General features: G+C 50.9%; 1 protein-coding gene and 1 long non-coding RNA gene across 5 annotated transcripts in view; one reads left to right on the forward strand and one right to left on the reverse strand.

Annotated features, from left to right (window-relative positions):
- The window catches only part of Gli2 (GLI family zinc finger 2), a 191,428-nt gene that overhangs the window by 143,287 nt on the left and 21,108 nt on the right, over positions 1–27,033 (forward strand). Inside the window, exons 1-6 of one of the 3 annotated variants that reach the window (XM_045148951.1) lie at positions 5,435–5,452; positions 5,692–5,894; positions 8,705–8,890; positions 19,441–19,642; positions 21,664–21,877; positions 22,977–23,099. In XM_045148951.1, coding sequence (XP_045004886.1) covers positions 5,801–5,894; positions 8,705–8,890; positions 19,441–19,642; positions 21,664–21,877; positions 22,977–23,099 — 819 coding nt within the window. In that variant the 5' untranslated portion in view covers positions 5,435–5,452; positions 5,692–5,800. Of the gene's footprint in view, positions 1–5,434; positions 5,453–5,691; positions 5,895–8,608; positions 8,644–8,704; positions 8,891–19,440; positions 19,643–21,663; positions 21,878–22,976; positions 23,100–27,033 lie in introns of those variants that run through there. The other 2 variants (XM_045148949.1, XM_045148950.1) reach the window with 2 other exon arrangements.
- LOC123460632 lies at positions 2,963–10,357 on the reverse strand. 2 transcript variants are annotated; one of them, XR_006637136.1, is made up of 4 exons: positions 9,505–10,357; positions 6,590–6,703; positions 3,392–4,103; positions 2,963–3,288 (listed from the first exon to the last, which is right to left on the reverse strand). It is a non-coding gene; the product is annotated as an uncharacterized LOC123460632 (long non-coding RNA). The 2 variants fall into 2 exon arrangements; XR_006637135.1 differs by having other exon boundaries at positions 2,963–4,103.

Here is a 27,033-nt window from a genome sequence, read left to right on the forward strand (position 1 = left end):
GGAATGCTTCTGCCCAGGGCCCTGCTTCAGGTCCCATGCCCTCCACTAGACTTAGCCTACAGCCCGCAGCAGCCACACAGCTAACCCTTTAGGAGGACATCTCTCCCAGTGCTGTAGCTGGGGACCTCTCTCCCAGCGTGGGCATGCTTATGCAGGCCCGGCCGTGGTGCTAGAGCACACATGGCTGTATGGGGTTCTCTTGGCCCTGCCCTACCCTTTTGTCTTCTGCTAAAACATCTTTTTCTTTGTAAGCATGCAAGTGAGTGTGTAGGGAGTACGCCTGTATGTACGTGAGTGTGAAAGCCAGTGAACAACCTTGGGTATCATTTTTAAGGCGCTACCCACTTTTTGTTGTTGTTTTTTTCAAGGTAAGATCTCACTCTAGCCTAAGCGAACCCAGAATTCATTATGTAGTCCCAGACTAGCCTCGAACTTACGGCAGTCCTCTTCCCTCTGCTTCCCAAGTACTGGAATGAAAGGCAGGTGCTATTACGCTCAGCTCCACTGTGGTCTTTTTGTTTGCTTGCTTTTGTTTGTTTTTGGAAATAATGTCTCTCACTGGCCTGACTTGCCAAGTAGGCTAGACTGGCTGGTCTCAAGGATCCTTCTATCTCTACTGCCCTGGCACAAGGATTAGTCAAGCTACCATCCTGCATTTTTTCATGGGTACTAAGGATGGAACTATGATACTCATGCTTGCAGGGCAAACACTTTACCCACTGGGCTATCTTCCCAGCCCCTAGAGCCCCATTTTTAAAACTAAAATTGAATAATCAAACAGGTCTTGCAGATTGCTGGCTATATTTTATCAGCTACTTTCTTGTTGGTGAGACAAAATTCCCAACCAGAAGCAGCTTATGGAAGGACAAGGTTAGTTTCGGTTTATAATTCCAGAGGGTCAAGTCAGTCATGGCAGGGAAACTATGGCAGGAACAGGGAGCTGGCATCACACTGTCACATCAACAGAAAGGAGAGACCGAGAGGGAAAACAGCAAGCAGGGCCAGACGGTAGAAACCTCGAATCCCACCCCCCAATGACACACTTCCTCCAGTAATGATTCACCTACTAATGATTCCAGAACCTTCCAGAGCAGCTTGCTGGGGATTAAGTATTCAAACACATGAGTGTATGTGGGAGATTTTACATTCAAACCACCACATTCTGCCCCTGGCCCCATAGACTCATGAGCATCTCAAGATGCAAAAAATGCATTCAGTCCAACTTTGAAGTCCAACTTTATCCTTATACTGTCCCAATACTGTTCACAACACCAAAGTCTAAAGTCTCCTCTGAGACCAAAGGCAATCTCTTAATGGTAGGCTCTGTAAAATCATATTACAAGTTACATATTTCCAGAACACAGTGGCACCAAATAGTCATTTCTGTTTCAAAGGGGAGGAATGAATGGAAGCACAGCAGGGAAAGATTGGACCTAACAGAGCAAACACCAAACCCTGCAGCTCCATGTCTAGTATCTGAGACTTGTGATGAAATACTGTGCGCTCTAAAAGGCTTGAGGAGCCCTTCCCTTCCAGCTGTACCATCTGTAGCCTCTCCTGTGGATCTGCCCCAAGCCCACAGCGTTTCTTGGCAGATGTCCCATGGTCCTGTCCATCTCTCACATCTTGAGGTCTTTGCTACAATTTAGGGTTTACTTCGCACAGTGGCTCTGCCCTGCCTCTCATTGCTCAGCTTCAGTGGCTCTCTGGAACCAGAGTGAAATATTCCATGACCCCCTCTACCCTGCATCTTTTCATTTTTCAAAAACCAGTGCCACGGAGGCAATGCTGCCAGTTCTGTTGCTAGTGATGAAACCTGGCACCCATGGGATTCATCTAGAGTAGCCTCTGCATACCGACCTTGGCCTCCTTCCCTCGGGCCTTTCCATTTCAAAAGTCTGCATTTTTGCTAACTAGAGCCTTTGGTGGGCTGGGCCTGGCTCTCAGAGCATTTTTCCTATTGTCCCATTGCAGAGCAGTTTGCTTGTCTTTTTTCAAAAAAAATAGTTTTAAAGTATTTTTATTTATGTATTGGCAAGCAGAGAGAGGTAGAAGAGAGACTGAGAGAATGGGTATACCAGGGCCTCTAGTAGCTGTCCAGATACATGTGCCATTGTGTGCATCTGGCTTTACATGGGAAATGGGGAATTGAACCCAGGTCATTAGGCTTTGCAGGCAAGAGCCTTAACCACCGAACAATATCTCCAGCTCTGACTTATCTTAATGGTCATAATCTTTTTTTGGGGGGTGGGGTATTCGAAGTAGGGTCTCACTCTACCCAGGCTGACCTGGAATTCACTATGGAGTCTCAGGGTGGCCTTGAACTCCCGGTGATCCTCCTACCTCTGCCTCCCAAGTGCTGGGATTAAAGGCGTGGGTCATAATCTCTTTAACAGTTACAACCAAAGGGGCTGCAGCCTGTGGGCCTGGGATTCTAAATTTTCTTGAATTTCTTGCTGTGCCAAACTCTTAATATTTCCTCTCTGCATTTTGATCTCATTGTAGATTTGAACCAAGGCAGCTCAAAGAAGCTATACCACGACTCATTCCTATCCTGCCTCGAAATTTCCTCTGATAAACACGTTAGTCCATTACCTTCAAATTCAACTTGACTCAAGTTTTCAGGACATAGTCAGAATGCAACCAGTTTCTTTGCCAGAGTACTACATGACCTGCGTCTACCCCACTTCCTGATAGAGTCCTTGTTGCCCTCTGAAACCTCATGAGCCAGGTCTTCATTTTCTACATTGCTCTTATCCCTCTAGTTTTCCCCCTTACTCTCCTTCCTTCCTTCCTTCCTCCCTCCCTCCCTTCCTCCCTCCCTCTCTCCCTCCTTTCCTCCCTCCCTCCCCTCCCCTCCCTCCCCTCCCTTCCCTCCCCTCCCCTCCCTCCCCTCCCTTCCCTTCCCTTCCCTCCCTTCCCTCCTCTCCCCTCCCATGGCGCAGCCTTCAAATGTGCATAGCTCATGTGTCAGCCATTCTTGGCACATGTTACCTCCTCTGCCACATATTTCCTTCAGAACTCCTCTTTATCCCTCAAAAGACCCCCCTCCCCCAATATCATCTTTGAAAAGTCTTCCTTCCCACTTCCAGGCAGAGATGGGGAAATGGTCTTCTTCCTCAGCCCGCTTCACACGTGCTTTTTCTGCCTGTGGTCGGTCTCTTCCACCTGGTTCTATAGTCCCCTGGGCTCAGAGCATTGCTCCAGACAGCCCCACTGGGAGTACCAACAAGCATAAGTAGGAACTGCTTATGGATGACTCAGGATCACAGGAGCGATGAGCTGAACCTGGGGAGATGGTAAGATCCTTGAGACCAGCCAGTGAGAGATATTACTTCCAAAAACAAACAAACAAAAAGACCACAGTGGATCTGAGTGTAGTGGCACACACCTCTCATGTCAGCAGCTTAGTGGCAGACCTAGGAGCTTGTTAGTGTGATATGGGACACTGTAGTCCACGCTGCCGACTCCTCCTACCATCTCCTGGATGGAGGTCAAGGCCTGGACAGGCCATGGGACAGCCCAGGATAGGTTCCATAACTCAACCTGGTGGGAGTAGCAAGAAACTGGAAGGTTCTTGGCATGGTGGGAGCATCCAGAGCAGAGGCTGACTTCATTAGTAGATGTCTTTCCTGATGATGTCCTGTGTTTGATGAAGCCCGGGATGGAGAGGGTATGGTTCGAGAGAGGGGAGCTGAGATGAATTGCCCTTCATGAGAGAGATTTATTAAGGGAGTCTTTTGTGACACAGGCAAGTAGCCCAGCTATAGCAGAGTTCTGAAGAGAGAGCTTTCAGTCCTACCAGACAAAGTGGGGTTCCTTGTGAAGCTTCTAAACGAAGGGGAAGTCGCTTACAGCAGCGAGCATGCTGCACACGTCATCGTACCTTGGGGATAGACTTGGCCTAGATGCTAAGAGTCCTGGAAGCGCTGGGTAGGGGAGAGGGCTCACTGATGGACGGCTGCAGTTCAGGCCACCTCAGACCTCAGACAGCAGGAGACTGGACTTGTTTTCCACCTTACTGGCAGCAACAGGAGCAGCGGGGAAGAAATTTTTAACTTCTTTGTTAGAGTAGAGCCTGCCTGTCAGCTCTCCTGAAGCATCTGAGGGAAGAGAGAGATGTCAGAAGGGGTGTAGCCTGAGAGAAGCGGGGGTGCAGAGTGGAGGCTACAGGAGCTTGGCCTGATCTAACGCACCTGTAACCAGGTGATGGCTGGTCACAGGCACTGAAAGTCTCCCTTGGGGACCCTGGGACGAGACCCAGTGGTGAGAAAGAAGGTTGGGTCCCTGAGAGACCTGCTCTAGGGGTTGACAATATTGCTGTGGAAAACTCCTTAGCTCCTCAAATAAGGTCATCACGCTGGAAAGGTGACGGTCATTCCTTTGGCTGTGTTTGATCTGTCAAGGTGCCAATCTCTTGGAACCATTGTGTGCCAGTGTGTGCTGACCCCTGTCCCACCTGCCATGTGTACACCTGACCGCTGAGAGACTGGGAAGGCTGTTGGCATAAGAAGCTAGAATGATACTCAGCCAGTTAGTCACAGCTGCCCGGTTTAAAACTTCATGGTGAATCTTAAACTTTTCCTTCACTACCTGTTCTGCATCTGAATACATCTCACTAGAGACCATTCAGTCAAAGCCAGAAGTTCTGCCCTTGCTGACCCGTCCCTGTTGTTCACAGTATGTTAGCAATGCGCTCTCCCGTCTCGCCTCTGCACTTAGTGTTGCCACGGTCTATGTTTTGTGCATGTCCCTGGCACGCGTGCATGTGCCCAGCACTGCACAGGCGACAGGGGAGCGGGGCTGCCGCTCAGATGTTCAGCCAGCTGAGCGGATGCCCTGCGAATCTAGGCCAATGTGCTGTGTTCGCCCGCCAACCGGGGTTGGCTTGGTAGTGGTGGCTGTACCAGTGTGCAGCTTTCAACTCTGTATCTGCTAGCTGATGCTTCTGGGGTCTGATTCTAATTTTTTTTAAATATTTTTATTTGTGATGAGAGAGACAGACAGACCATCAGGGCTTCTTGCTGCTGCAAGCAAACTCCGGAAATGTAACGCCATTTTGTGCATCTGTCTTTACATGGGTAAACTTGGAAACTGAACCTGGTGTTGGCAGGCTTTGCAAGCAAGCACCTTTAACTGCTGAGCCATGTTCTCAACCCCTTGATTCTTTTTTAGAAATTACCAAATGAGGCTGCCTAGAAAAGAAACAGTGGCGGCTGGGGAGGTGGCTCAGTGGATAAAGTGCCTGCACACAAGCATGAGGACAAGCGTGTGGATTTGCCCAGAGCCCACTGAAAGCGGCATACTGTAGCTCGAGCACCTGCAATCCCAGTGAGACTGCAGCACAAAGGAGGCAGAGACAGGAGAATCACCCGGAAGTTCATGGGCCAGCCAGCCTGGCGAACACGGTGTTGGACAACGAGAGTCCTTGCCTCGTAAATTGGAAGGCCAGGTCCAACACCCAAAATTCTCCTTCGACCTCCACATTTATGACCTCCACACTTATTCACACTGTGGCACATGGGGTGCACCTGCATTCACACACACCGGTAGGCAGGCATGCCTGCACACGTGCACAGAAACGTACCCCCCACCAGGCCTTCCTGCAAGTGTCCAGGACCGCTCACCTCGCTTACACTGTCTGCGTCCTGCGAGTCCTCTTTCTGAGATCGTTGTCCTTTGTCTCCACAGGCCTCCCACCCTGAGCGGCAGCCCCGTCATCTCGGACATCTCTTTGATCCGGCTATCCCCACACCCTGCTGGCCCTGGGGAGTCTCCCTTCAATGCTCCTCACCCCTACATGAACCCCCACATGGAGCATTACCTCCGGTCTGTACACAGCAGCCCCACGCTCTCCATGATCTCCGCAGCCAGGGGCCTCAGCCCCGCCGACGGTAGGTGGGGCCTGATGGGCCAGGGGGCGGCTGGGGTCGGGACGGCCCAGTGGCTCTGTCACATGCCTAGCCTGCTTATACCCTTGGATCGTCAGCCTCAAGGCTGTCATCCTTCCTGTGAACTCTGAGGATGGATTTTTAAGTAAACAAGTGGTGGAAGCCTTTAGACTTGGGGATATACTGGTTTTATGCTCATTTGAGAACTTTTTATGTGTGTGCATACCACAAGAATGGAAGAAGTCTGTTTAGGCAACTTCATACACTATTCAGTTTTTTATTGCAATGACAGACTCAAGAAAGCCAACCTAAAAGAGGAGGGACGTGGGGACTGGGAAGATTGTTCAGTGGGTAAAGTGCTTGTCCCACAAGCATGAGGACCTGTTTTTGATCCCCAGCACCTATGTGAAATCTAAGCAGGGCAGTATACACCTGTAATGCCAGCACTGGGGTGGCAGAGAGACAGGAGGATTTCTGGGATTGCTGACTAGTCAAATTGGTGCCATCTAGGTTACTCCGTCTCAGTAAATAATGGGAATACATCAATCATCGACCTCTGGTCTCCATACGAATGCACGCACACATGAGCCACATACACATGCAGTTGTGCAAAAGGAAGAAAGGGGTGGAGCAGGGAGGGGAGGGAGGGAGAAAGGGGTGTATATTTATTTTGACCCCTGTTTCAAAGGTTTCATTACCTGGTTGGCTGGCCCCATTGCTCTCAGACCTGGAAAGAGGCAGACCATCATGGCGGGGAGGGCCTGGCAGAGCAGAGTGGCTCAGTTCATGGTGACCAGGAAGCACAGCAACAGCTGAGGGCAAGGGGACAAGTGAGACCTTCAAAGTTAAGCCTCTAGTGTCCTGCTTCCTCCAACCAAGGCACCCCACACCTCAAACTTTCCATCATCTCCCAATAACTCCATCAGATTACGGTTCCATCAGTGGATGAGTCCATTGACCAGAAGCCTCCTGACCTGTTACAGATGGTCTCGTCTGGACTGGGTGTTTTCAGGTTTTTGACACCTTATTCAAAGGATTGAAAAATCGCAGACCAATAGCATACTAGCGAGAAGTGTTATCTAAAGAAGTGGTGCAGGATGCACTGTAGCAGAGCAGAGGACTAACTGAACGAGGTTACTCAAAAGTAGTGGCTTATTGCCCAGGGCTTCCTTCTCTGAGGTCCAGGAGGAGTTGTTTGCCAGGTGGTCTTTTGGTTTTGATTGACAGGTTTGGGTTATAAAAACTTCTGTTCGCTGAGCATGTCCTTTCCCATGATGAATCTCCCATGATTTCAATCATGTGCATGCCAAATCTTGCATAGGCGTATGATGCTAAATAGGGGGTCTTCCCTACAGGGTCACTTAGACAGTTTTCCTTCCTGTACGTTCACTTAAAACCAGCTGGGCTTGGGGAGCCAGCTCAGACTGGATTAGCCCATCTCCCTTAGTTTAAGGTTATGTTTCAGGATGTGTTTTTGGTCACAAAAGAGAGGTTACCAAGTGGTTGCTAGGGAAAAGCAATCTATTACATTATTTGGAGTGGGATATCGGTGGGGGTCCCAAGTTGTGAACAGCAGTGTTAGGAAAGGGTGCATGCGTAGCTCAAGACACGAGGAGTCCCAGTTAAGTGCTGAGTTACCCTTGTGCTTGCCCTCCTCAGTCCAACCACTTCCTCAACGCTCCACCTTTGCACATTACACTGGGGACCTAAGCCTTCAACACCTGATCATTTGAGGGACATTTCATATCCAAACCACAGCAGTCATGACCTGGGAATGAAACAAAAGTGGTGGATGCTCTTGAGTGGGTGTTCCACAAGAGTTCATAGAAGCCCACGTAGAAGTAAGACAGGGTGGCGCTGGCTGCGGCCCCCTTTCTGTTTCATATGCCCTCTGGAGGTAAACACAGATGGCCGCCGAATGGCAATACGGGTTCCTACTTCCTGAAATGAACGCATGTCTAAGTTTAGGTGTTTGAGAGAGAATGGCCTGGCCCCTCTCAGACAACATACAGTTGCTCCTGATGACATTGATGTGAGCCAGAAAAGATGAGTCGTGTGGTATAACTGTTCCTTTCGGATCATGTTTATTCCAGTAGCTCTACAACCTTCCTTCCCAGATGCACATCTCCATGCGTGCTGGGCAGGAGGATGGGAGCTGGCCCTTTCTGGGAAGTACACATACCACAGCCACTGCTTCTTGTAGCCCCGCAGTGCCGTTAGGCCCTCCAGGTGCCCGTCCTTGAAAGTTACCAGGTCGGGGATGGGGAGATGGCTCAGCTGGTAACTGCTTTTCTTACAAGCATGAGGACCTGAGTTCAGAGCCCAAGCACCCATATAAAATGCTGTGCTTGGTGGTGTGTACCTGCATCCTAGCCCTGGGCAGACAGGTGGGCAGCTCCCTGGGGTTTGCTGGCCAGCTTATCTAGCTAATAGATGAGCTCTGAGATCATTGAGAGATCCTCTCTCAAAATAAATAAAGTACAGAGCATTAGAGGAAGGCATCCAGTATTGACCTCTGACCTCCGCCTGAACACGAGCAAAGATGCACCTGCAGACCCATGCATGCATGCCCACCACACGCACAGTTTTTAATGGCCATCCAGAAGATGGCTCCCCTGAGAACAGTCCCCCTCATTGTCAAGACCCTGCCCTGAACTCTGTATGGGATTCCTGAGGCTATTCTGGTCATCCTTCCTCTGCAGCCAAGCTCAGCGTGGGCCAGCAGAACCAGAAGAAAGACCTCAGGACAGAGGTGAGTCTCGTTCCATCCCTGGGCATGAAACGCTGATGACTTCTTTCTTTTATGACTGCAGTGGCCCATGAGCACCTGAAGGAGAGGGGGCTATTTGGCCTCACTGCCCCGGGCACCAACCCCTCAGACTATTACCACCAAATGGCCCTCATGGCAGGTCACCCTGCACCTTATGGAGACCTGCTGATGCAGAGTGGGGGCACCGCCAGTGCACCCCATCTCCACGACTACCTCAATCCTGTGGATGGTGAGTGCTGGCAGATGGAACGTGTTGTCAGGGGCAGGGGGACTGATGGGTTCACTTTTGAGGGTGTAGAGAGTAGTCACCGCCATCTGTGGAGGCAAGGGACACTAAGTCAAAGTCTGGAGTGTACCCCAGTGCAGCCACACTGCTGTCCACAGGGGGACGGATGCTGAGTGGCCAAGAACCAGAAGGGTATCCGACAGTGAACATCCTTCTCAATATAACGGGCCCATCTTGGCCTTTTAAGAACCTGCACTGTCACGGGACCACCAGGAATTGGTCAGCTGGAATGGAAAGAGGAAACAAAGAATGGGGCAGGGGTTTACCCATGGTGTGTGACACAATTCAGAGTGGGAGAAGCCCGCAGCAAGGGCACACTATTTGAGCAATATTCTGGAAGACAGCAAGCAGAAGACTGGGGTAGAGCCATCTAGGCAGAGGATCCGCAGCCATGTGTCTGCTGGGCTGAGGAGGGTCTTGTGGTTGGTGGGGAGCAGGTGAGAGGTAAGACTGGCTTGGAGGTGGTTTGGGTTTTGGTAAAGACTAGCTTGCACTGGAATAAGATGGGACTGTGTGGCCATCGGAAGAGGATAGAACAAGAAATAGTTTTGACTTACCTGTTGTATTACTTACTTTCCCATTGCTGTGAGCAAATGCCTGGCCAAAAGCAATTTCGGGAAGTGAAGGTTTATCTCAGCTTATGATTAGAGGTTATAGCCTGTCCTGGCCAGGGAGGCATGGCGATAGGAGCCTGAAATAGCTGGTCCAGGAAGCGGAGAGAGCTCACTTTCTCCTTTTTGGTCAGTGTGGGACCCAGTCCTTGGAATGGTGCCACCCACAGTTGAGGTGATCTTCCCCACTTCAAGTAATCAATCCTAGAAAAATCCCTCACAGAGATTTGTAGCATAGAGATTCTAAATCCTGTCAAATTGCCAATCAGAGATCGCCCATCGCCCCTGTCCAAGACACTTCGTTGATGTGAATGTGAGAATTGACTTGCAGGGAGGCAGAAGTGAATCTGTTTGCAGAGGTAGCAATGGGTCACGTGTCGAGTTTCAGCAGAGGAGAAAGTGGAAAGATGTGTTCCCAGATCAGATGTGGCATTTCTGGGAAAGAGAAGTCAAGGTCACTGCCAGGGCCTGGAGCCTGGGTGATAGGCGGATGGATTGTCAGCGCCTGAGATTCGGAGCACAGCTGGGCTGTTTGCGTAGGGAGCACATATGCTGTCTTCAATAGGTGAGGTTTCTGGTACATATACACACTACTTCCTTCCCACCAAAAGCCGTGTTCGTGACTGACTGTTTTCATAGAGTGCCCCGTCCTCTTGTCTCCAGATTCCTGGCATCTTATTCAAAGAATTGTCCCCACAGTCAGTAAAGCATTTCAAAATTGTAGTGTAAAGCAGAAGAACAAAAACAGGGAGGAGATGAACTCCAAGGGAGCAGCAGGTTTCTGCCTGCGGCTTTTGTAGTGGGCTGTGGGAAGAGGAGGAGCGTGTTGCTAAGGGGAGTAGCTTGTGTGTTCTGTTTGTAACTTGACTGGCTTGGATTATGACAGCTCTTCTGTGCATGTCCTTTCCCATGATGCATCAGATTTTAACTATATGCATGCCCAATCAAGCATGATAAATAGAGGAGGCGCCCACCCACTTGGGTAAGTGAGCGAGCAAGCGGCTGCTGGTGGCCTGGAAGGAGGACGGGGCAGCTTTGCGCTCCAGAGCCCTCGGTTGAAGCATGTCTGAGAAACAGGTAGCCAGGGCCCGAGGAGCAGGAGCACCCGCCTCAGAGTGGCAGACTTCTTCGCTGGTGGCTGGCTAAGTCATCTCACTCCTGCCCTCCTTTCTCCGCTTCTGTCTCAGGTGCAGTGGGTTCCCAAGCGCCTGAGCAAGTTTGTTGTAGATGGCAGTGGGGGTGGGCAGGAGTTCTCTTGACCAAAGAGCACTGCTACTTCCCCTGGACTCCAGTTGAGGGTTACAACTCGACAAAATCAGTCCAGGGTGACTTCCTATCTGTCATTACTCGATACGGGTTTTTCAAGCGAGTTTAATTATTTTTTACGCTGAGGATGGACCCCAGGACCTTGCACATACTAAGCGCACACTTTACCACTGAGCTACACCCCAGCTCTTTTTCACACCAGTGGAATCCAGAACGTGAATCTTTGCTCCAACTTTTAAAAAAATCATTTTGTTTACTGTGTGTTTTGGTGTATGCGTGTATGTGCATGTGTGTATGTGCATCTAGGGGCTGTTGAGGATTCTCTCACTCTCCATTAGCCTCACCGGCCAGCAAGCCCCAGGAATTTTTCTTTCTCCTCACACATCCCCAACGACCCCTATCCCCGCCCCCACCAATCCAGTGCTAAGATCACATGCTTGCACTGCAATGCGTGGCATTTTTTTTTTTCATGTGTGTGCTGGGGATCCAAACTCAGGTCCTCCTGCTTGAGCAGCAAGCGCTGTCACCCACAGAGCCATGTCGCCAGCCCTGCTTCAGCTGTCTGGAACATTCCCAGCCTTTCCACTGAGCTCTGTGTCAATCAGGTACATTGATAAGAGATGATGAATAGGTCTGAGTCCCTCCTGACCGGCCTCTGGGGTGTCCCCTAGGTCCCTCCCATCCAGTGAACCAAGTGTGCTGAGATAGACCTTGTCAGCCCCAGGAAGTTCTGCAGAGACCCCCTGGGGAGCTTGCTTCTCCTCAGTGAAGAACGTGAGTGGATCTTTCCACGCTCCTTGGTGCCTAGCATTCTTACAGAAGTCGTGCAGGCTATTACGTGTCACCAGCACTGTGCTCAGGAAACAACCTGTAGAAGGGTCCTGGGTGCATCTCCGAGAGCTTCACACTAGCAAGCCACCTTGTCACATGACCTTGAACATGTGAACTCTGCAGGTACAGAGGCACAAGGGAACTTGTTGAAGCTAAGCAAACCAGGTCTTCATCTTTTTTTTTTTTAGTTTTTTCATTCAACACACATGCATGTTCATCTTGTGGGTATATATTGAGCATGTCGTGTGTTCTAGGCCTGGTTCTAGGTTCCAGGGACGTAGCATGAGCTCCACACCAGATCCTTCCGTCAGGATGCCAACCCTTTAGTCAGACTACCTTTTATATTTAATACTTTTTAACATTTATTTACAAGGAGGAAGAGAGGAAGTAGACATGCCAGAGCATCTTGCCACTCCAAACGAAGTCCAGACGCATGTGCCATTTTGTGCATCTGGCTTTACATGGGTACTGAGGAATCAAACCCAGGCCATAGGCTTTGTAAGCAAGTGCCTGTAACCACTGAGCCATCTCTCCAGCACTCCTCCCAGACTACCTTTTGTACATCCCCAAAGAACGGCCATCTGTACTTAACCAGCCCAGCCCCTGCAGAGAGAGAACATTCTGGGACCTTTGCATGTCATACAGAGACATGGAAGCAGGATCCATGAGGCCACTAGGGCAGCTAGTGACCCACAGAGCCTTGTTTCCAACCATTCATGGGCAGTTATAGTATACTGTGACCTTAGCCAAGTGCCCTCTACTTGGCTGTGTACTTAACATTCTCTATGCATGTGTGTATGCACACACATGTGCAGGCCAAGTGACAACCTCAGATACTGTTCCTCAGGAATGCTGTCCACTGTTTTGAGATAAGGTCTCTCACTCATCGTGAACTCATCAAGTTGGTTAGACTGGCTGGACAGAGAACCTCCGGGTTCCACTTGTCACGTCACCTCCCCATTACTGTGACTGCAGGCACTTGCCACTGTATCTGGCATTTACATGGGTACTGGGGATCCAAACTCATGTCTTCATGCATGCAAGACATGCGCTTTACTGAGCTATCACTTCAGTCCCCCACACTGAATATTCTTTTTAAAAAACATTTTTTTTTTATTTGAGAGAGAAAGAGGCAGACACAGAGAGAAAATGGGCTCACCAGGGCCTCTAGCCACTGCAAATGAACTCCAGGTGCATGCACCACCTGGGTCCTGGGGAATCAAAAGGTCCTTTCGCTTTGCAGGCTGACACCTTAACTGCTAAGCCATCTCTTAATGTTCTTAATGGACTCACCTTTTGGGGTTAAATAAATGGTTCTTAAAACAGAATTTTCTACTTTTTGCTTAAAGGGAAAGCATGACCATAAGCTGAGAAGGGTGGCTTGTCTCTGTCTTCTTCTCTGTGGCACCTACTGTAATCTTCCCTGGACTCTGCCTGTGTCCCACACACAGTGCCCATGAGATGAGGCAGGAGGGCTGGGGGCATTGAGGGCTGTGAGGGGCTTCTATGAGGCCCAGACTACGAGCCCACCCTTCTCTCTGGACCAAGCTAGAGACAGGACGGGGAACTCCTGTGGCTCTGGTGAGAGTCCATATGTCCCTCAGCCCGTCCTTCTGTCTTCTTCTGGAACCTAATTCCTATCAGGAAGACCAGAGAGCTAAGCCTCTGGGACGATAACAGATCCAGTCTAGAAGCCAAGGTCAACCCTCTGCCAGCATGGCCTGCTCTCCAGAGTGGGGGGATCACTATTCATCACCTGACTCCTAGCATGGAATTTTCTCCCATTAGGCTGTTGACACTGGCAATTTAACCACAGGATTGTGGCAGCTAGGTCCTGCCTCCCCGCCCCCAGCATTCTGGGAAGATTGAGATGTTTCCTATCGAAATGCTGTCTGCTCACAGCCCCAACTTCCTCCCAGCGGTGCATTTTATTGTCATATTGACACTAATTTGACTTGGATGTCACCTCCTTCCTGACGCCTGTTCTTTATGCAGCCTGCCCATCTGGGGTGGGAAGGCTCAGAAACCAATGACATTGATCACACCGTAGAGAGGCAGGTACTGCTGTGCCTGAGGTTCTTTTCAGGTCCACTTTGGCACAGGAGAGACAGGGGTCCGAGAGAGCAGACTGAAGGTCCCCAAGGCAACTGGATGCAGGCATGAGCTGGGCTGGATGTGGTGGGGGGCTGTTTGATGCGCAGACCAGAGCGTGAAGCCACTCTTGGGTGGAGAAGACAGTGCCTAGAGCGGTGCTCTCTCTGCCCTCGTGACATGACTAGGACATGGCACTGTGGTGTCCCCCCAAGGCCCCAGCTCCACGGCCCAGACTCTGTGGGCTCCCCCAGAAGAGGAGCTGGGGCTGTGGACAGCAAAATGAGTGCAGGTGAGCTGCTCAAACTGGGTTTCTGAGGCTGAGGCCAGAAAAGACTTGGGCGCCCAGGCCTGTGTGCTCGTCTGAAACCGCAGCACTCGGGATGCGCTAGCAGGAGCCTCGGGCTTTCCAGAGCAGCCTGGGCTGCCTGAGAGCCTGCCTCACGGAAAGCAAAATAATTTAAAGAAAGCAGAAGAGCCAGGCATAGTAGCTCATGCTTGTAATCTCAGCACTTAGGAAGCTGAGACAAGCGAATAAAAAAGTAAATAAATAAAAAGAAAATAAAAATCAAGGGCTGAGATGAGAGGGTGGCTTAGATAACAAAGTGATTGCATTGCAAGCACTCAAGCACTCAGGTTTGGTCCCACAACCCTTTTTTGTTTGTTTGTTTGTTTTTGTCTTTTGAGGTAGGGTCTCACTCTAGCCCAGACTGACCTGGAGTTCACTATGTAGTCTCAGGCTGGCCTCAGTTTCACAGCAATCCTCCTACCTCTGCCTCCCGAGTGCTGGGATTAAAGTCATGCTCCACCACGCCCAGCTCCCAGAACCCATTTTTAAAGCCATATGTGAGCCTAGAGTGGTGGTGCACCTCTATAATTCCAGCACTAGGTAAGCTGAGGGAGAAGGGCCACTGAGTTTAAGGCTATCCTGTGCTACTGAGTATATTCCAGGCCAGCCTGGGCTAAAGTAAAACCCTGCCTCAAAAACAAAAGACTATGGGCTACTGGGTGTGGTGGCGCACGACTTTAGTCCCAGCTCTTGGGAGGCAGAGGTAGGAGGATTGCCATGAGTTTGAAGCCACCCTGAGACTACATAGTGGATTCCAGGTTAGCCTGGGCTAGAGTGTAACCCTACCTTGGGAGAAAAACAAACTATGGGCTGGAGAGATGGCTCGGTGGTTAAGGCACTTCCCTGCAAAGCCAAAGGACCCAAATTCAATTCCCCAGGATGCACGTAAGCCAGATACACAAGGTGGGTCATGCATCTGGAATTTGTCTGCAGTGGCTGGCAGCCCTGGCATGCTCTTTTTTTTCCCTTTCTTTCTTTCTTTCTTTCTTTCTTTCTTTCTTTCTTTCTTTCTTTCTTCATTATTTCTCTCTTTCTCTCTCTCTCTAACAAATAAATACAGTTTTAAAAGACAAGCAAACAGCCACATGTAGTATCACTCCATGTGATCCCAACACTAGAGAGGTGAAGACAGGCAGATCCCTGGGTGGCATTCTTGAGGATGGCACCTGAGGTTGTCTTCTGGCCTCCTGCACATGCACACATGTAGAAAGACAAAATCTGGGCAAGACCGTTAAGCTGCCCAGGGTTAGGACTCTGGGCACTGCCGCCTGGCGCCCCCAGCCGTGTCCCCCTGTCCTGCACTATCGACACATCTCCTCTCCACTCTGAGGGTGGCATTGTACACTATTGGCTCTTGGGCCCCTGTGCCAAGACAGAGCTCTCTATTAGAGTCCCTCAGCCCAGTTTCCTTGGTCGGCAGGCCCTGGGGAGATGCCCATTTCCAACCCTGTGGTAGCCCACCCCGAGCTGCTGTCAGTGGTATTCTGGTCCCGAGTGTGTGGCAGCCCTGTCGTGAGTGTGCTGGCCCGTCTCTGCACGAGGAAGCATCTCCCAGATGGGTGGCCAGGCGCTGACCCTAAGCCCGTAGTTCACAGGGGTCAAGAGCATCAGAGTTTGCTCTGCCAAGGTCCGGGACCCATCTTTGCATCTATCTCCACTCTTCACACAACCCTAGGAATGACAACAAGCTTCCTCGCTGATGACCTTAGGACTTCATAGGGTGATCCTGCTTTTAGACATCCTGTGCATTTTGCCTGCGACTGTGAGAACCGATTTCATCTCCCACAGGGGTGGATGGATAAATGAATGACTATGAATGAGAAAAGAAAGGACTGCTGGGAAAACAGGGCCAGGGGCAGGTGGCGACAGGAAGGTGGCCAGCCAGGGCTCGGTGGCTGATCAGCGTTAGGACAGGCGCATCCACAAGTGAAAGGCTGCCATGGCTTTGCCATCCCCGGGCATAAATCACCTACAAAACCGTGGGAAATGAGCACTAGACCTTTCTTCCTATTTCATGATTTATCAAGGGAAGAGGCACATTAATAAACACGTTTCCCTCGGGGGCTGGGAATAACAGAGATGAATATCTCTGTCAGTTTTGGCCTGTTTCCTCTTGTTAGGGGCGCGTGAAAGGGTGGGAATTGGAGTGGTAGCAGCAAAATCTTTTTTTTTTTAAAGTATGATGGAGAGCTGGGGAGATAGCTCAGCTAGTAAAGTGCTTACATGGCAGGCATAAGGACCTGAGTTCGATTCCCAGATCCCTACATTTTTAAGGTATACTTTTGTATTTTCAGCACTGGGTAGCAGAGACACACAGATTCCTGGGGCTTGCTGGCCAGTCAGTCTAGCCTTCTTGGAGGATTCCAAGCCAGTCTCTAAAGAGGTAAATGGCATTCAAGGTTGTCCTCTGATCTACACACACACACACACACACACACACGGACTCTCTTGTACACAGACACGGGGACATAAATGCACACTTGTGTGCGCACACACAAAGAAACACATAAGCACACAAGCAGTGGAGACTGGCCAGTATGGCCCTTGCTACTGAGAAAGGCCTAACTGTGGAGAGGATCTGCCCACCTTGCAGAGGTCCAGGCAGGCTTCCTGAGGGAGGTTCTAAGCACAGCAGAGACGAGCCAGGAGGAAACTTCAGGCTACCTGAAGGAGGCAGTGGCTAGCGGCCGTCCAGCACTGGGCCGGGCCGGGCTGAGTAGTGGAGCTGGAGAGAAAGGATGTTTGAACAGGGTTCAGGATCCCACACCAGTAGGCTCGCCTGGGAGGGGGTGCCTTCAGCCCCTCTGGGCTGTTCGGGGTGCTGGGTGACAACTGGGTCAGGACCTATACAAGGAGCTGGGGGTAGAGGGGCAGAGGAGATAGAAGCGTGCTGTTCTGCTGGAGGGGAGGCTGGGCAGGCTGCTGGCTGTTAGTTAGTTTGCTGTTCCGAGCCCTGGAAGTGCAAAGTCAGAAGCTGTCTGTCAGGCGGGAGTATTCCCCAGTCCTGGCCCTCACTCTGCCCCTCTGAAGACAGATACTGTGGACACTAAGTCCAGAAAAGTCCAAATAGCTGAGATCCTTTCCTTGGGTTCAAATCCTCTGACACTGTGTAACCTTGAACAAGTCATTTTCCTCCCAAGCCTAGCTTCCTTATCTGCAAAGCCAGTGTCAGAGAGTGGTGGCAGCTATTAAATGAGACTGTGGGTCTAAATGTCACTACATGGTAAGAGACACATAGTGGCCCGAGAGGCTGACCATCATGAGGAATCTGCGTATCAAGTTCATCCTCATTCAGAATGGGTGGTTGTATTTTTTTGCCCAGGCTTGGCTATCCCCTAATGTACCTTCCTGTTCTGTTTGCTTGCTTGTTTGTTCTGAGGTAGGGTCTTGCTCTAACCTAGGCTAACCTGGCCTACTCACTCAGATGATAGCTCAGTTAGTAAAGTGCTTGCCTCACATGGGTGTACACCCATGTGCATTTGTATGAGTGTACACATGTGCAGGAGTCAGGGGTTACAACATGTGTGTGGGTGTGCATGCATAGATATGCGTGTACCTGCACGCGTGAGTATGGGGTGAGTGTACACACAGAGGTGTGCCTGCATTGCTGTGCGTATGCACCTGCTTGCAGGAATGTGTATGTGTCTATGTAAACGTGCAGGCTGTGCTGGCATGGGTAGTGTGTATACCAACATGAAGGGTACACGTGTGTGGCTTGTGTGCTGTTCACCCTCTACGCAGTGTTCCCAGAGCCGCCCGCACAGCAGCCTTCCCAGTAGGCTCCAGAGAGGCAGCCAAGGGCCCCAAAATCACACTAAGAGTATGGGGCAGCCATCCAGGCCTCTGCTTGGCAAATGTCCTACCAGGATACAGGGGAATTTTGGTGTGATCTCAGCTGCAGCATGGTCTGTGACCTTGAAACTCGGCTCTCATCACTGTTCTCCCCACGGGACTCTGTAAAGTGATGAGAATGGGTGTTTTGCCACCACACACCATGGCATGGGTAAATCATGTGCACTCACCATGTGGGTGGAAAAATCTAGTCATGAAAGAGTATTTATAACTTACTTACTAAGCCCAGTTGCAGAAGTCTGGATGTTGGCTATGTGCTTTGGTTTTTTAATGCTGTAACAAATACATGAGACAATACATAAAGAAGAAATGTGTGTTTGGAATCACACTTTCCAAGGTTTCTGTCTCTGGCCTCTTTGTTTGGGGCTGAGCATGAGGTGTCACTTCCTGCTATAAGTGTGTGGCAGAACAAAGCTATTCAAGAGTTTTTAAAAAATGAGATTGGTTACGCTGGCATATGCTTGTAATACCAGCACTCAGGAGGATGAGGCAAGAGGCTAATAAGTTTGAGATACGCCTGGGCTATGCAGCAAATGCTAGGACAGTCTCCTTAGTGAGATCCTGTCTCCAAAATACTTAAAGGAGAGAGCCTGAGGAGATAGCTTAGTTGGTAAAGTGCTTGCCTTACAAGGATGAGGACCTGAGATCAATCCCCAGGACTCACATAAAAAAATGCCATGCATGGTGGCATGCATTTGTAATCACATGCCAGGGATGCAGAGACCGGAGGATTCCTGAAGCTCCCTGGCTAGCCAGTCTAGCCTTCTTGAAGCACTGAGAGACCCTGCTTTGAAAATGGTAGACATCATTGCTTAGGAGAAACACCTGAGATTGTCCTCTGGTCTCCACACACCCAAATAAGAATTTAGAAGAGGTAGAGGGAAAGTCCACTGTTCCCTCCAAGGGTATGTCCCTAGTGTCCTTAAAGACCTCCAGTAGGCCTCTCAAGTGCTACCACCTCCAGGAGTGGCAAGGTGGAGACCAAGCCCCTAACACAGGGGCTAGTGAGACACCATCCATGGATGCCTTGGGTGGATCTAGAAATGACAGGCCAGGGGTATTGTGGCTATTGACCCTGCCCTTTCTTGACCTGGAGCTGGCCTTCGGACAGGTTCACTCTGTGACAGTCCCCTAAGCCACACTCATGATGCGTAGATTTCATGGGCTTTTATCATTGTCAGTCTGCACCTTAAAGGCACATCTGCCCAAAGCTCCTATGCACCCACCAGAACCTTCCGCGCACTTTGCAGATCCTCACCACGCCCTGTGCTGATCAGTTCCACTTTGGACATGATTAAACTGGGCAGGAGAGAGACGCCGTTCCTTACTCGGGAGTTCCTGGCTCAGAAGGTGGCAGAGCTGTCCATCCTTCCCATTACAGCATCCTTGCGGGCTCTTTCTGTCCCCTGATCCCTGTTCCCCTTTTTCAACTCCATCACCCCCCTGCCCCAGGTTAGGTGACACTAATGTGCCTTCTGTTGGCTTTCTTTTAGTATCGCGGTTCTCCAGCCCACGCGTGACCCCCCGCCTGAGCCGCAAGCGGGCTCTGTCCATCTCCCCGCTGTCAGATGCCAGCCTTGACCTTCAACGCATGATCCGGACCTCACCCAACTCGCTAGTGGCCTACATCAACAACTCCCGCAGCAGCTCGGCGGCCAGTGGCTCTTATGGACACCTGTCAGCTGGTGCCCTCAGGTGAGCCCTGACTGAAAGCAGGGGGCAGAGAATTGGGAGCAGGGCTGGGGTCCCATGGGAAGACTGGCTTTGTGGATGGTGCTTTATCCTGGAGACAAGAGAACTTGGTACATTTGTGACTCAGCACACTAGCAGCTTGATTATGAGTTTAAAAGCAATAGTGGGAGCTAGAGGGATAGCTCAGCAGTTAAGGTGCTTGCCTGAATAGCCTAACCACCTGGATTCAATTCCCCACCCACATAAAGCTGGATGCACAACATGACGCATGCATCTGGGGTTCGTTTGCAGTGGCTAGAGAACCCCCTTCATCCCACCTCTGCTTATAAATAAATACATTAAAATTAAAAGCAAAGAAATGCAGTAGTGGGGCTGGGGGTGTTGCTCAGTGGGTGGAGTGCTTGTCCACCGCACACACAAGACACTGGGCTTGAGCCCCAGCACCACAGTAACTGAGCATGGTGCTGCACACCTGTAATTACAGCACTTGGAAGGTGAAGGTAGGAGGGTCAGAAGTTCAAAGTCATCCTTGGCTGCATAGGTTTAAGGCGGCTGTTCTGGGCTACATGAGACTGCCTCAAAAAAAATATAAGCGTAGTCGTGACAAGATGGAGGCGTGTCAACACTGGAATGAAGCTTCATGTAGAATGTTTGGGATCCAGGTGTCTGTCTTAGTCATACACGTTAGCCGGTTGTTAACCAACATGGGAAGCCACACAGATGTGACGCTGTGTTGCTGCAACATGCTGCAAGCGTGTCCTGGGGTAGCGATGGCCTCACCATGCACCCAGCCCGGCCCCAAAACCGGTTTTTCCTTTTTCACTCTGCTCAGCCCTTGTCTGCTCTGAGAGACTTAACGCCCAGGACCAGCAAATCAGTTAGCTGTTGCTACCTACCAAGTGGCTCCAAAACTGACCATTTTGAAATCATAAGCACGTAGTTTCTCCTAGTGGGCCTGAGGGTCAAGAATTGGGGGCTAGTATAGCTCTGGCTGGCCCAGGGACAGCATGGCTTTCACCTTGCCCTCTCCATAGACACGAGCAGCCTATGGAGGGGACGTCCAGAACAGACGAGTGGCCCGCCCGGGGCCTGCGCACAGGGCAGCTAGCCTGGGAGCTACACTTTTGAGCGTCCTCACACTCAGCTGCAGCTCCCTCCCCCGTGATGCTGGAGGAGGAGGAGGAGGAGGAGAAGGAGGAGGAGGAGGCCGCGGGTGTTTCTTGGCTCAGGGGCCATCAGCATTCCTCATCCCCTGCCGTGGGAAGAGTGGCTCTTAGTCCAGTGTGTCTCGTGTGTGTACAAGTGCACACAAGCTAAAGGAAAAAGGATGGGCTGTGAACTGCAGGGCTCAGAGTACAGATGAGGGAGCAAAAGAACAAGTGTCCGGGCCTGGGGAGATGCCCATTGGGTAGAGCACGTGCCATGTGAGCATGAGCCCCTGAGTTGGGTTCCCGGAGCCCACGTAAAGCCCGATGCTACGGAACTATCACCTGCAATCCCGGCACGCACACGGAAAAGGGTGGTGGAGACGGGAGAACCACCCAGAAACTCTGGGCAGCTAGCCTGGGAGCACAGTGGTGAACAAGAGACCCTGCCTCAAATACAACGGAAGGCAGGGACGGGCACCTGACATTGTCCTCTGACCTCCACACATGTACCATGGCATGTGCGCGCCTCCACTCACACACATGAGTATGTACATGCAAACGCACATACATCGTACAGACATACACAAAAGAGTCCCACAGCAGTGGTTCCGGGACACATCTCTGTCCAAGGAGCGGAGCAGCCAGGTGTGGAGCTGAGGTGGAGCCTGGTACTGAGAAGCCAGCCTTCCCTGGGGTGAAGGCTGAGTGACAGGCAGCAGGGAGCCACTGCTGGTTCTTGAATGAGGAAAAGCCATAGGTGGTCATGGCATGATTAGCGCCATGCCCGTCTTCATGCCCTGGGCAGGGTCTTCTCTTCCCAGGAGGTGACCTAACAGAAGCCCACTACCCCACCCTTCTCTTCTGTTCTCCTTGCAGCCCGGCCTTCACCTTCCCACATCCCATCAACCCCATGGCCTATCAGCAGATCCTGAGCCAGCAGCGGAGCCTGGGCTCAGCCTTCGGACACACACCTCCGCTGATCCAACCCTCACCCACCTTCCTGGCCCAGCAACCCATGGCCCTCACCTCGATCAGCACAATGCCTACCCAGCTCAGCAGCAGCAGCAACTGTCTAAGTGATGCCAACCAGGTAGCTGGGCTGTCTGTCACCTTGCTTATCCTGCCTGCTGAAGGCAGTTCACCACAGAGCATTCTGGGAGCTGGTCAAACTCTCTGGGCTTGAGTCTGGCTGGTGGAAAGCTATGGGAACAGAGGCTATATGACAGGAAAAGCTTTGGGCCAGATCAGGAACCCTGGCCTGGGACCATTGCAAGCTCCCAGCCATTCAATTCTGTCTTCTTTCCAATAAACCTAAGTATGGAGCCAATCTGCAGGGTCCCATGCCACCCAGAGACTCCATGCACCACACATAAAGCAAGTGGGGAGATAGGTGGCTCAGTGGGTAAGGGTGCATGCTGCACAAGCATAAGGACCAGAGTTCAATCCTTGAGCCCATGTTAGAAACCATAATACTGGGGCTGGAGAGATGGCTTAGCAGTTAAGGCGCTTGCCTGCAAAGCCTAAGGACCCATGTTTGACTCTCCAGATCCCACGTAAGCCAGATGCACAGGGTGACACATACACAAGGTCACACAAGCACACAAGGTGGCACTTGTGTCTGGAGTTCAATTGCAGTGGCTGGAGACCCTGGTCTGACAGTTTTCTCTCTCTCTCTCTGACTTAAAAAAGAAAAACAACCTTAATACTGGGTGTGGTAGTGTACACTTACAATCCCTCTGCTGGGGAAGCAGAGATAAGTGGATCCTTAGGGCTTACTTGCCAGCCAGTCTAGCTTATTTGGCAAGTCCCAAGCCAGTGAGAGACTTTGTCCTAAAAAGTGAAATCAGGGCTATAGAGATGGCTCAGCAGGTTCAATTCCCTGGTACCCATGTAAAGCCAGATGCACAAAGTGATGCATGCATCTGAAGTTTGTTTGCAGTGGCTAGAAGCCCTGGTGCACCCATATTCATATTAATTCTCTCTCTCTCCCCTCTCTCCTTGCAAATAAATAAATAAAATATTTTTAAATTAAATAAAATAAAAAAGGTAATCAGCACTCTTGAGGAATGAGGTTTGGACCATGTTCCCAGATGGTTTGAGTGGGCAGATTTCAGAAACACAGCCTGAGTAGAACTTGGGGTCCCCTGCCCTGTACCTGACAGGCCATGTCTTTTGCACCTTCCCCTCAGAACAAGCAGAGCAGTGAGTCCACCGTGAGCAGCACCGTGAACCCCATCACCATTCACAAGCGCAGCAAGGTCAAAACCGAGGCTGACGGCCTGCGGCCAGCCTCACCCCTGGGATTGACGCAGGTAACCTGCCCGCCACCCTCGCTGTTCCTAGGTTGGGATCAAGTCATGTTTTGGGGGTTGCCTGCTGTTGGGTCTCTGATGGGAAATGAAAGAAGAAAGGTGGGAGGAGAGTGAGTGGGTAGGTAGGTGGCTGGATGGATGGAGGAACGAGTAAATGGGATAGGTGGGTGGCTGAGTGGGTGGATAGAGTGGTGGGTGGGTGACTGACAGCCTGCTTGTGTGAATAAAATCAGAAAGGGTGGGTGGACTTAGCTGTGACCTTCTTATTGCTGTGTCCCCAGCATCCTGAACTTCAAACGTGCTCAACAAACATGTGCTGACGTGTGTGTGTGTGTGTGTGTGTGTGTGTGTGTGTGTGTGTGTGTGTGTAGATGAGAGGATGAATGAATGAGAGATAGTCCTCCTACCGTTCTATCTTTCCGTGGTCGGCTGTCCCCCCACGTCCACACACACTCGGCCTCGAGCAGCATAAGGCTCAGCCCTGTGCTTGGCTCCGGGCTTCTACTGTGCCCTTCTATCCTGGACCTCACCCCGTCCCTGTGTCCCTTACTACTGGTCCTCATGGGCATGGGGATGTGCAAATGCTCAGCCTGGCTGCTGGGTCACTTCAGGGCAGGAGGAAGGATGATGACCATGAGGACAGATAGCTAGGGCCCAAGCCCAGCCTGTGTGGGGCTCGGACCCTGCTGAGGCCCTGTGGAAACCCTGACACTCATCTAAGAGGACACCCAGAGGGCTGAGGAGGTGCCTGGGTGATGAAGTGCTTGCTAGGCAAGCATGAGGACCTGAGAGTTCAGATCCCCGGCACCCACATTAGAATTTAAAAAAAACACCACAAAGCTAGGCATAGTGGTGTATACCCACACAGAGACAAGATTCCTGGCGTTTCTAACCAAAATCTGTGAGCTCCACTGTCAGTGATAGACCCTGTATCAAAAAATAAGGAAGACATGGTATCACCCTCTGGCCTCCCCATGCACACATCCACACACATGCACATTCACAGAAACACACATGCATGTGCCAAATGAAAGAGAACACACAGCTTTCCACTGCTATGCAAGCAAGGGCCTGCTCCTGAAAGCCTTGGCGTGCTGCTGACCCGGCCCCCAAGCCCTCAGGTGACATGATCTCCTTCTGTTGGCCCAGAATCCCCAGCCATCAGGTGTGCTTGGGACCTCTGGTTCAGGTCTCCCGGCATATGCTGAACCATCCTTTATCAAGACTGTAAACCATCGGGCATGCTCTGTTACCTTAATTTTCATGAAATATTCACTTCTGATATTGTCAGGCAAACAGAGGAGTTGGTGACAAATTCCTCTCCCCTCACTGACATCAGCACCAGTCTCAGCATGATGCATGGTTTCCATGAAGGTGGCCATCATCAAGAGCCGCCGAAACTGATGATGGTGGCCCATATCCTGGGAAGATAAACTTATAAGAATGAGAAGGGCCAGGTGTGGTGGCGCATGCCTTTAATCCCAGCACTTGGGAGGCAGAGGTAGGAGGATCGCGGAGAGTTCGAGGCCACCCTGAGACTACATAGTGAATTCCAGGTCAGCCTGAGCCAGAGTGAGACCCTACCTCAAAAAACCAAAAACAAAAAAAAAGAATGAGAAGGACAGGGCAGGGGCTGGGAGGCTAGCAGTTGCTGAGTACCTGGGAGCCCATGCCTGACCCACTGGTGGGACCCTATAACTGTCCTTCACCCCAGGTGGACCATACAGATACCTGCTTCCTTCCTAGCACACACAGCCTTTTAAAAAGACGATACAGTACTGGAGAGATGGCTTAGTGGTTAAGGCACTTGCCTGCAAAGCCTAGGGACCCAGGTGCAATTCTCCAGGTCCCACATAAGCCAGATGCACAAGGTGGCACATGTGTCTGGAGTTCATGTGTAGTGGCTGGAGGCCCTGACATGTTCATTTTCTCTCTCCCTCTCTCTTTCTGTTCCTCTCTCTGTCTCTAATAGCTAAAAAGAAGACGGTACATTTTCATACAAGTATATGATGAACTTTGACCCTTTCGCCCCCACACCTTCTCCTCTCTGCTCCTCCCCTCCCATAAGCCCTCCTTGTTCCCCAACACAATTTTATTTCTGGGAGATGCACACATCTTATTTCATGTGTCTATGAATGCAGGAAAGCATATGATGTTTCCCTTTCTGGGACTTCAGTTAATGTGCATGACTCTGGTTGTTTCAAGCCCACATTATACTAAATAGTGGGAAACTTAAAGCATTTCCATTCAGAGTAGAAATCATTCGAGGGTGCCCACTCTATTCCTGTTCTAGGCTTAGGGAAATTTGGGTTCTATTGTCACTGAGTGGGGTGGGGCTATTATGGGTCAGGGGCGCACATATGCCACAGTGCACTTATGAGGGTCAAGGGACAACATCACAATGTTGCTCCTCCCCTTCCTCCTCGTGTAAGATAGGGTCTCAGACTTCCAGAAAACTAGGCCTGATGATAAACACTTTCAGCAAAGTGGCTAGGATACAAATCAACACGCAGAGATCAGTAACCTTCCCGTCTTCCAATAACAGTGCTGGGAAAGAGGTTAAGGAAGCAATGCCATTCACCCTTACCTCACAGAGACTTTCATGAGGAGTAGAATCCATGTCACTTGGTGTCCTGGTTCATGGCAGGGTGATGGGTGGTTCTAGCTCCATTTGCCAGAAAAGGCAGCATAGTGACTTCCCTCTGTGCCAAAGCCCTCAAATCACTGGCTGGGGCGACGCCCACCTTGGTCTGTCCATCAACTCCTTCTAAACTCAGCTGAAGTAAGCAATAAAGCCCTCTCTAATATTCTTCAGTGACCGAGCAGCTTTTAGCATGTCTTGTCCCCGCTCCCTGCGAAAGTCTCCTTCAACAGCACCCTGCTCCCGGGGCCCCTGAAGTGAGACCTTCTCACTCAGTCCTTCTGCCACAACCCAGGAGAGCTACAGAGCACAGCGCAGTGGTGGCATTGTCCTTAGCGGAGCAATGCGCTGGTTGAAAAATTCTCTGGGGATGAGCCAAGAGCTCTGCATTGCCAGTGAAAAGTCAGAGAGGTCCTGAGGTTAAGACCCTGAGCAGGGTGTCACGTCACTGAGTCACTGATGTGTGTGCTCCTGAAATGAACATGGTGTTGCTAATTCTCCTGTGCCAGCGCGCATGGGATGTCAGGGCCCTTGACCTTGCAAGAGCTTTTCCCTGTTAGCCCACACTGTACATGTTTCCCCAGAGGGTCGTTGACTGGCTGGTTGGTTTAATTGTTTATTGTTTGTTTCATTCCGCTTAGTGGTGCGGGTTTATAGAACTCAGGACCTTGTGCGTGCTAGGCAATCACTATGAGCTCTATCCTTCCCCTCCACCCCCAGCCCACAGGCTCTTGCAGTTTTGGAAAGTAGGTTGAGCTACTGTGAAACAGGTCTTTGTAATATTGTCTCTTGGCTTGGCTTGGCTTGGCTCCAAGCATGCATGGAAAACCAGTGGAACACTGGGTTATCTTAGGCAGGTTGGAAGGGACCTCCCTGGGCCTTGCCTCCCAGCCTGGAGGATCTCTGCTTCTTCCCTGACCCCCACTTCAGGCAGGTCCCCATGGCCTTTTCTGAGCCAGTACCACCTGGGATTGGCACAGCCTTGTGACCTGAAGCTTTTCCTCCACTTCCTTGAGATGGCCATGTGACTCTACGTTGGCTGTGAGACTCAAGTCCAGATCCAGGGGCCTCAAACCCAGTGTGTGTTCTGAAGTGACTCCCCTTTCCCCTAAGTCTCAGTGTCCCTGACCGATAGAACGAAGACACCACGTTTGGGGCCTGTGGTAGAGAAACGTGCCAGAAAGAGCATGGAGCCTCTCGTCTCTGCAGAGCATCCTGCAGGCCGTGGCACTATGCCTGCGTGGTCGGGGTGCTTGGGTGCCCTTGAGGAAGTGGAAACAGAAGGACGGGAAC

The sequence above is a fragment of the Jaculus jaculus genome, chromosome 5, assembly GCF_020740685.1.
Source record: "Jaculus jaculus isolate mJacJac1 chromosome 5, mJacJac1.mat.Y.cur, whole genome shotgun sequence".
NCBI classification, from domain to species: Eukaryota; Metazoa; Chordata; class Mammalia; order Rodentia; family Dipodidae; genus Jaculus; species Jaculus jaculus.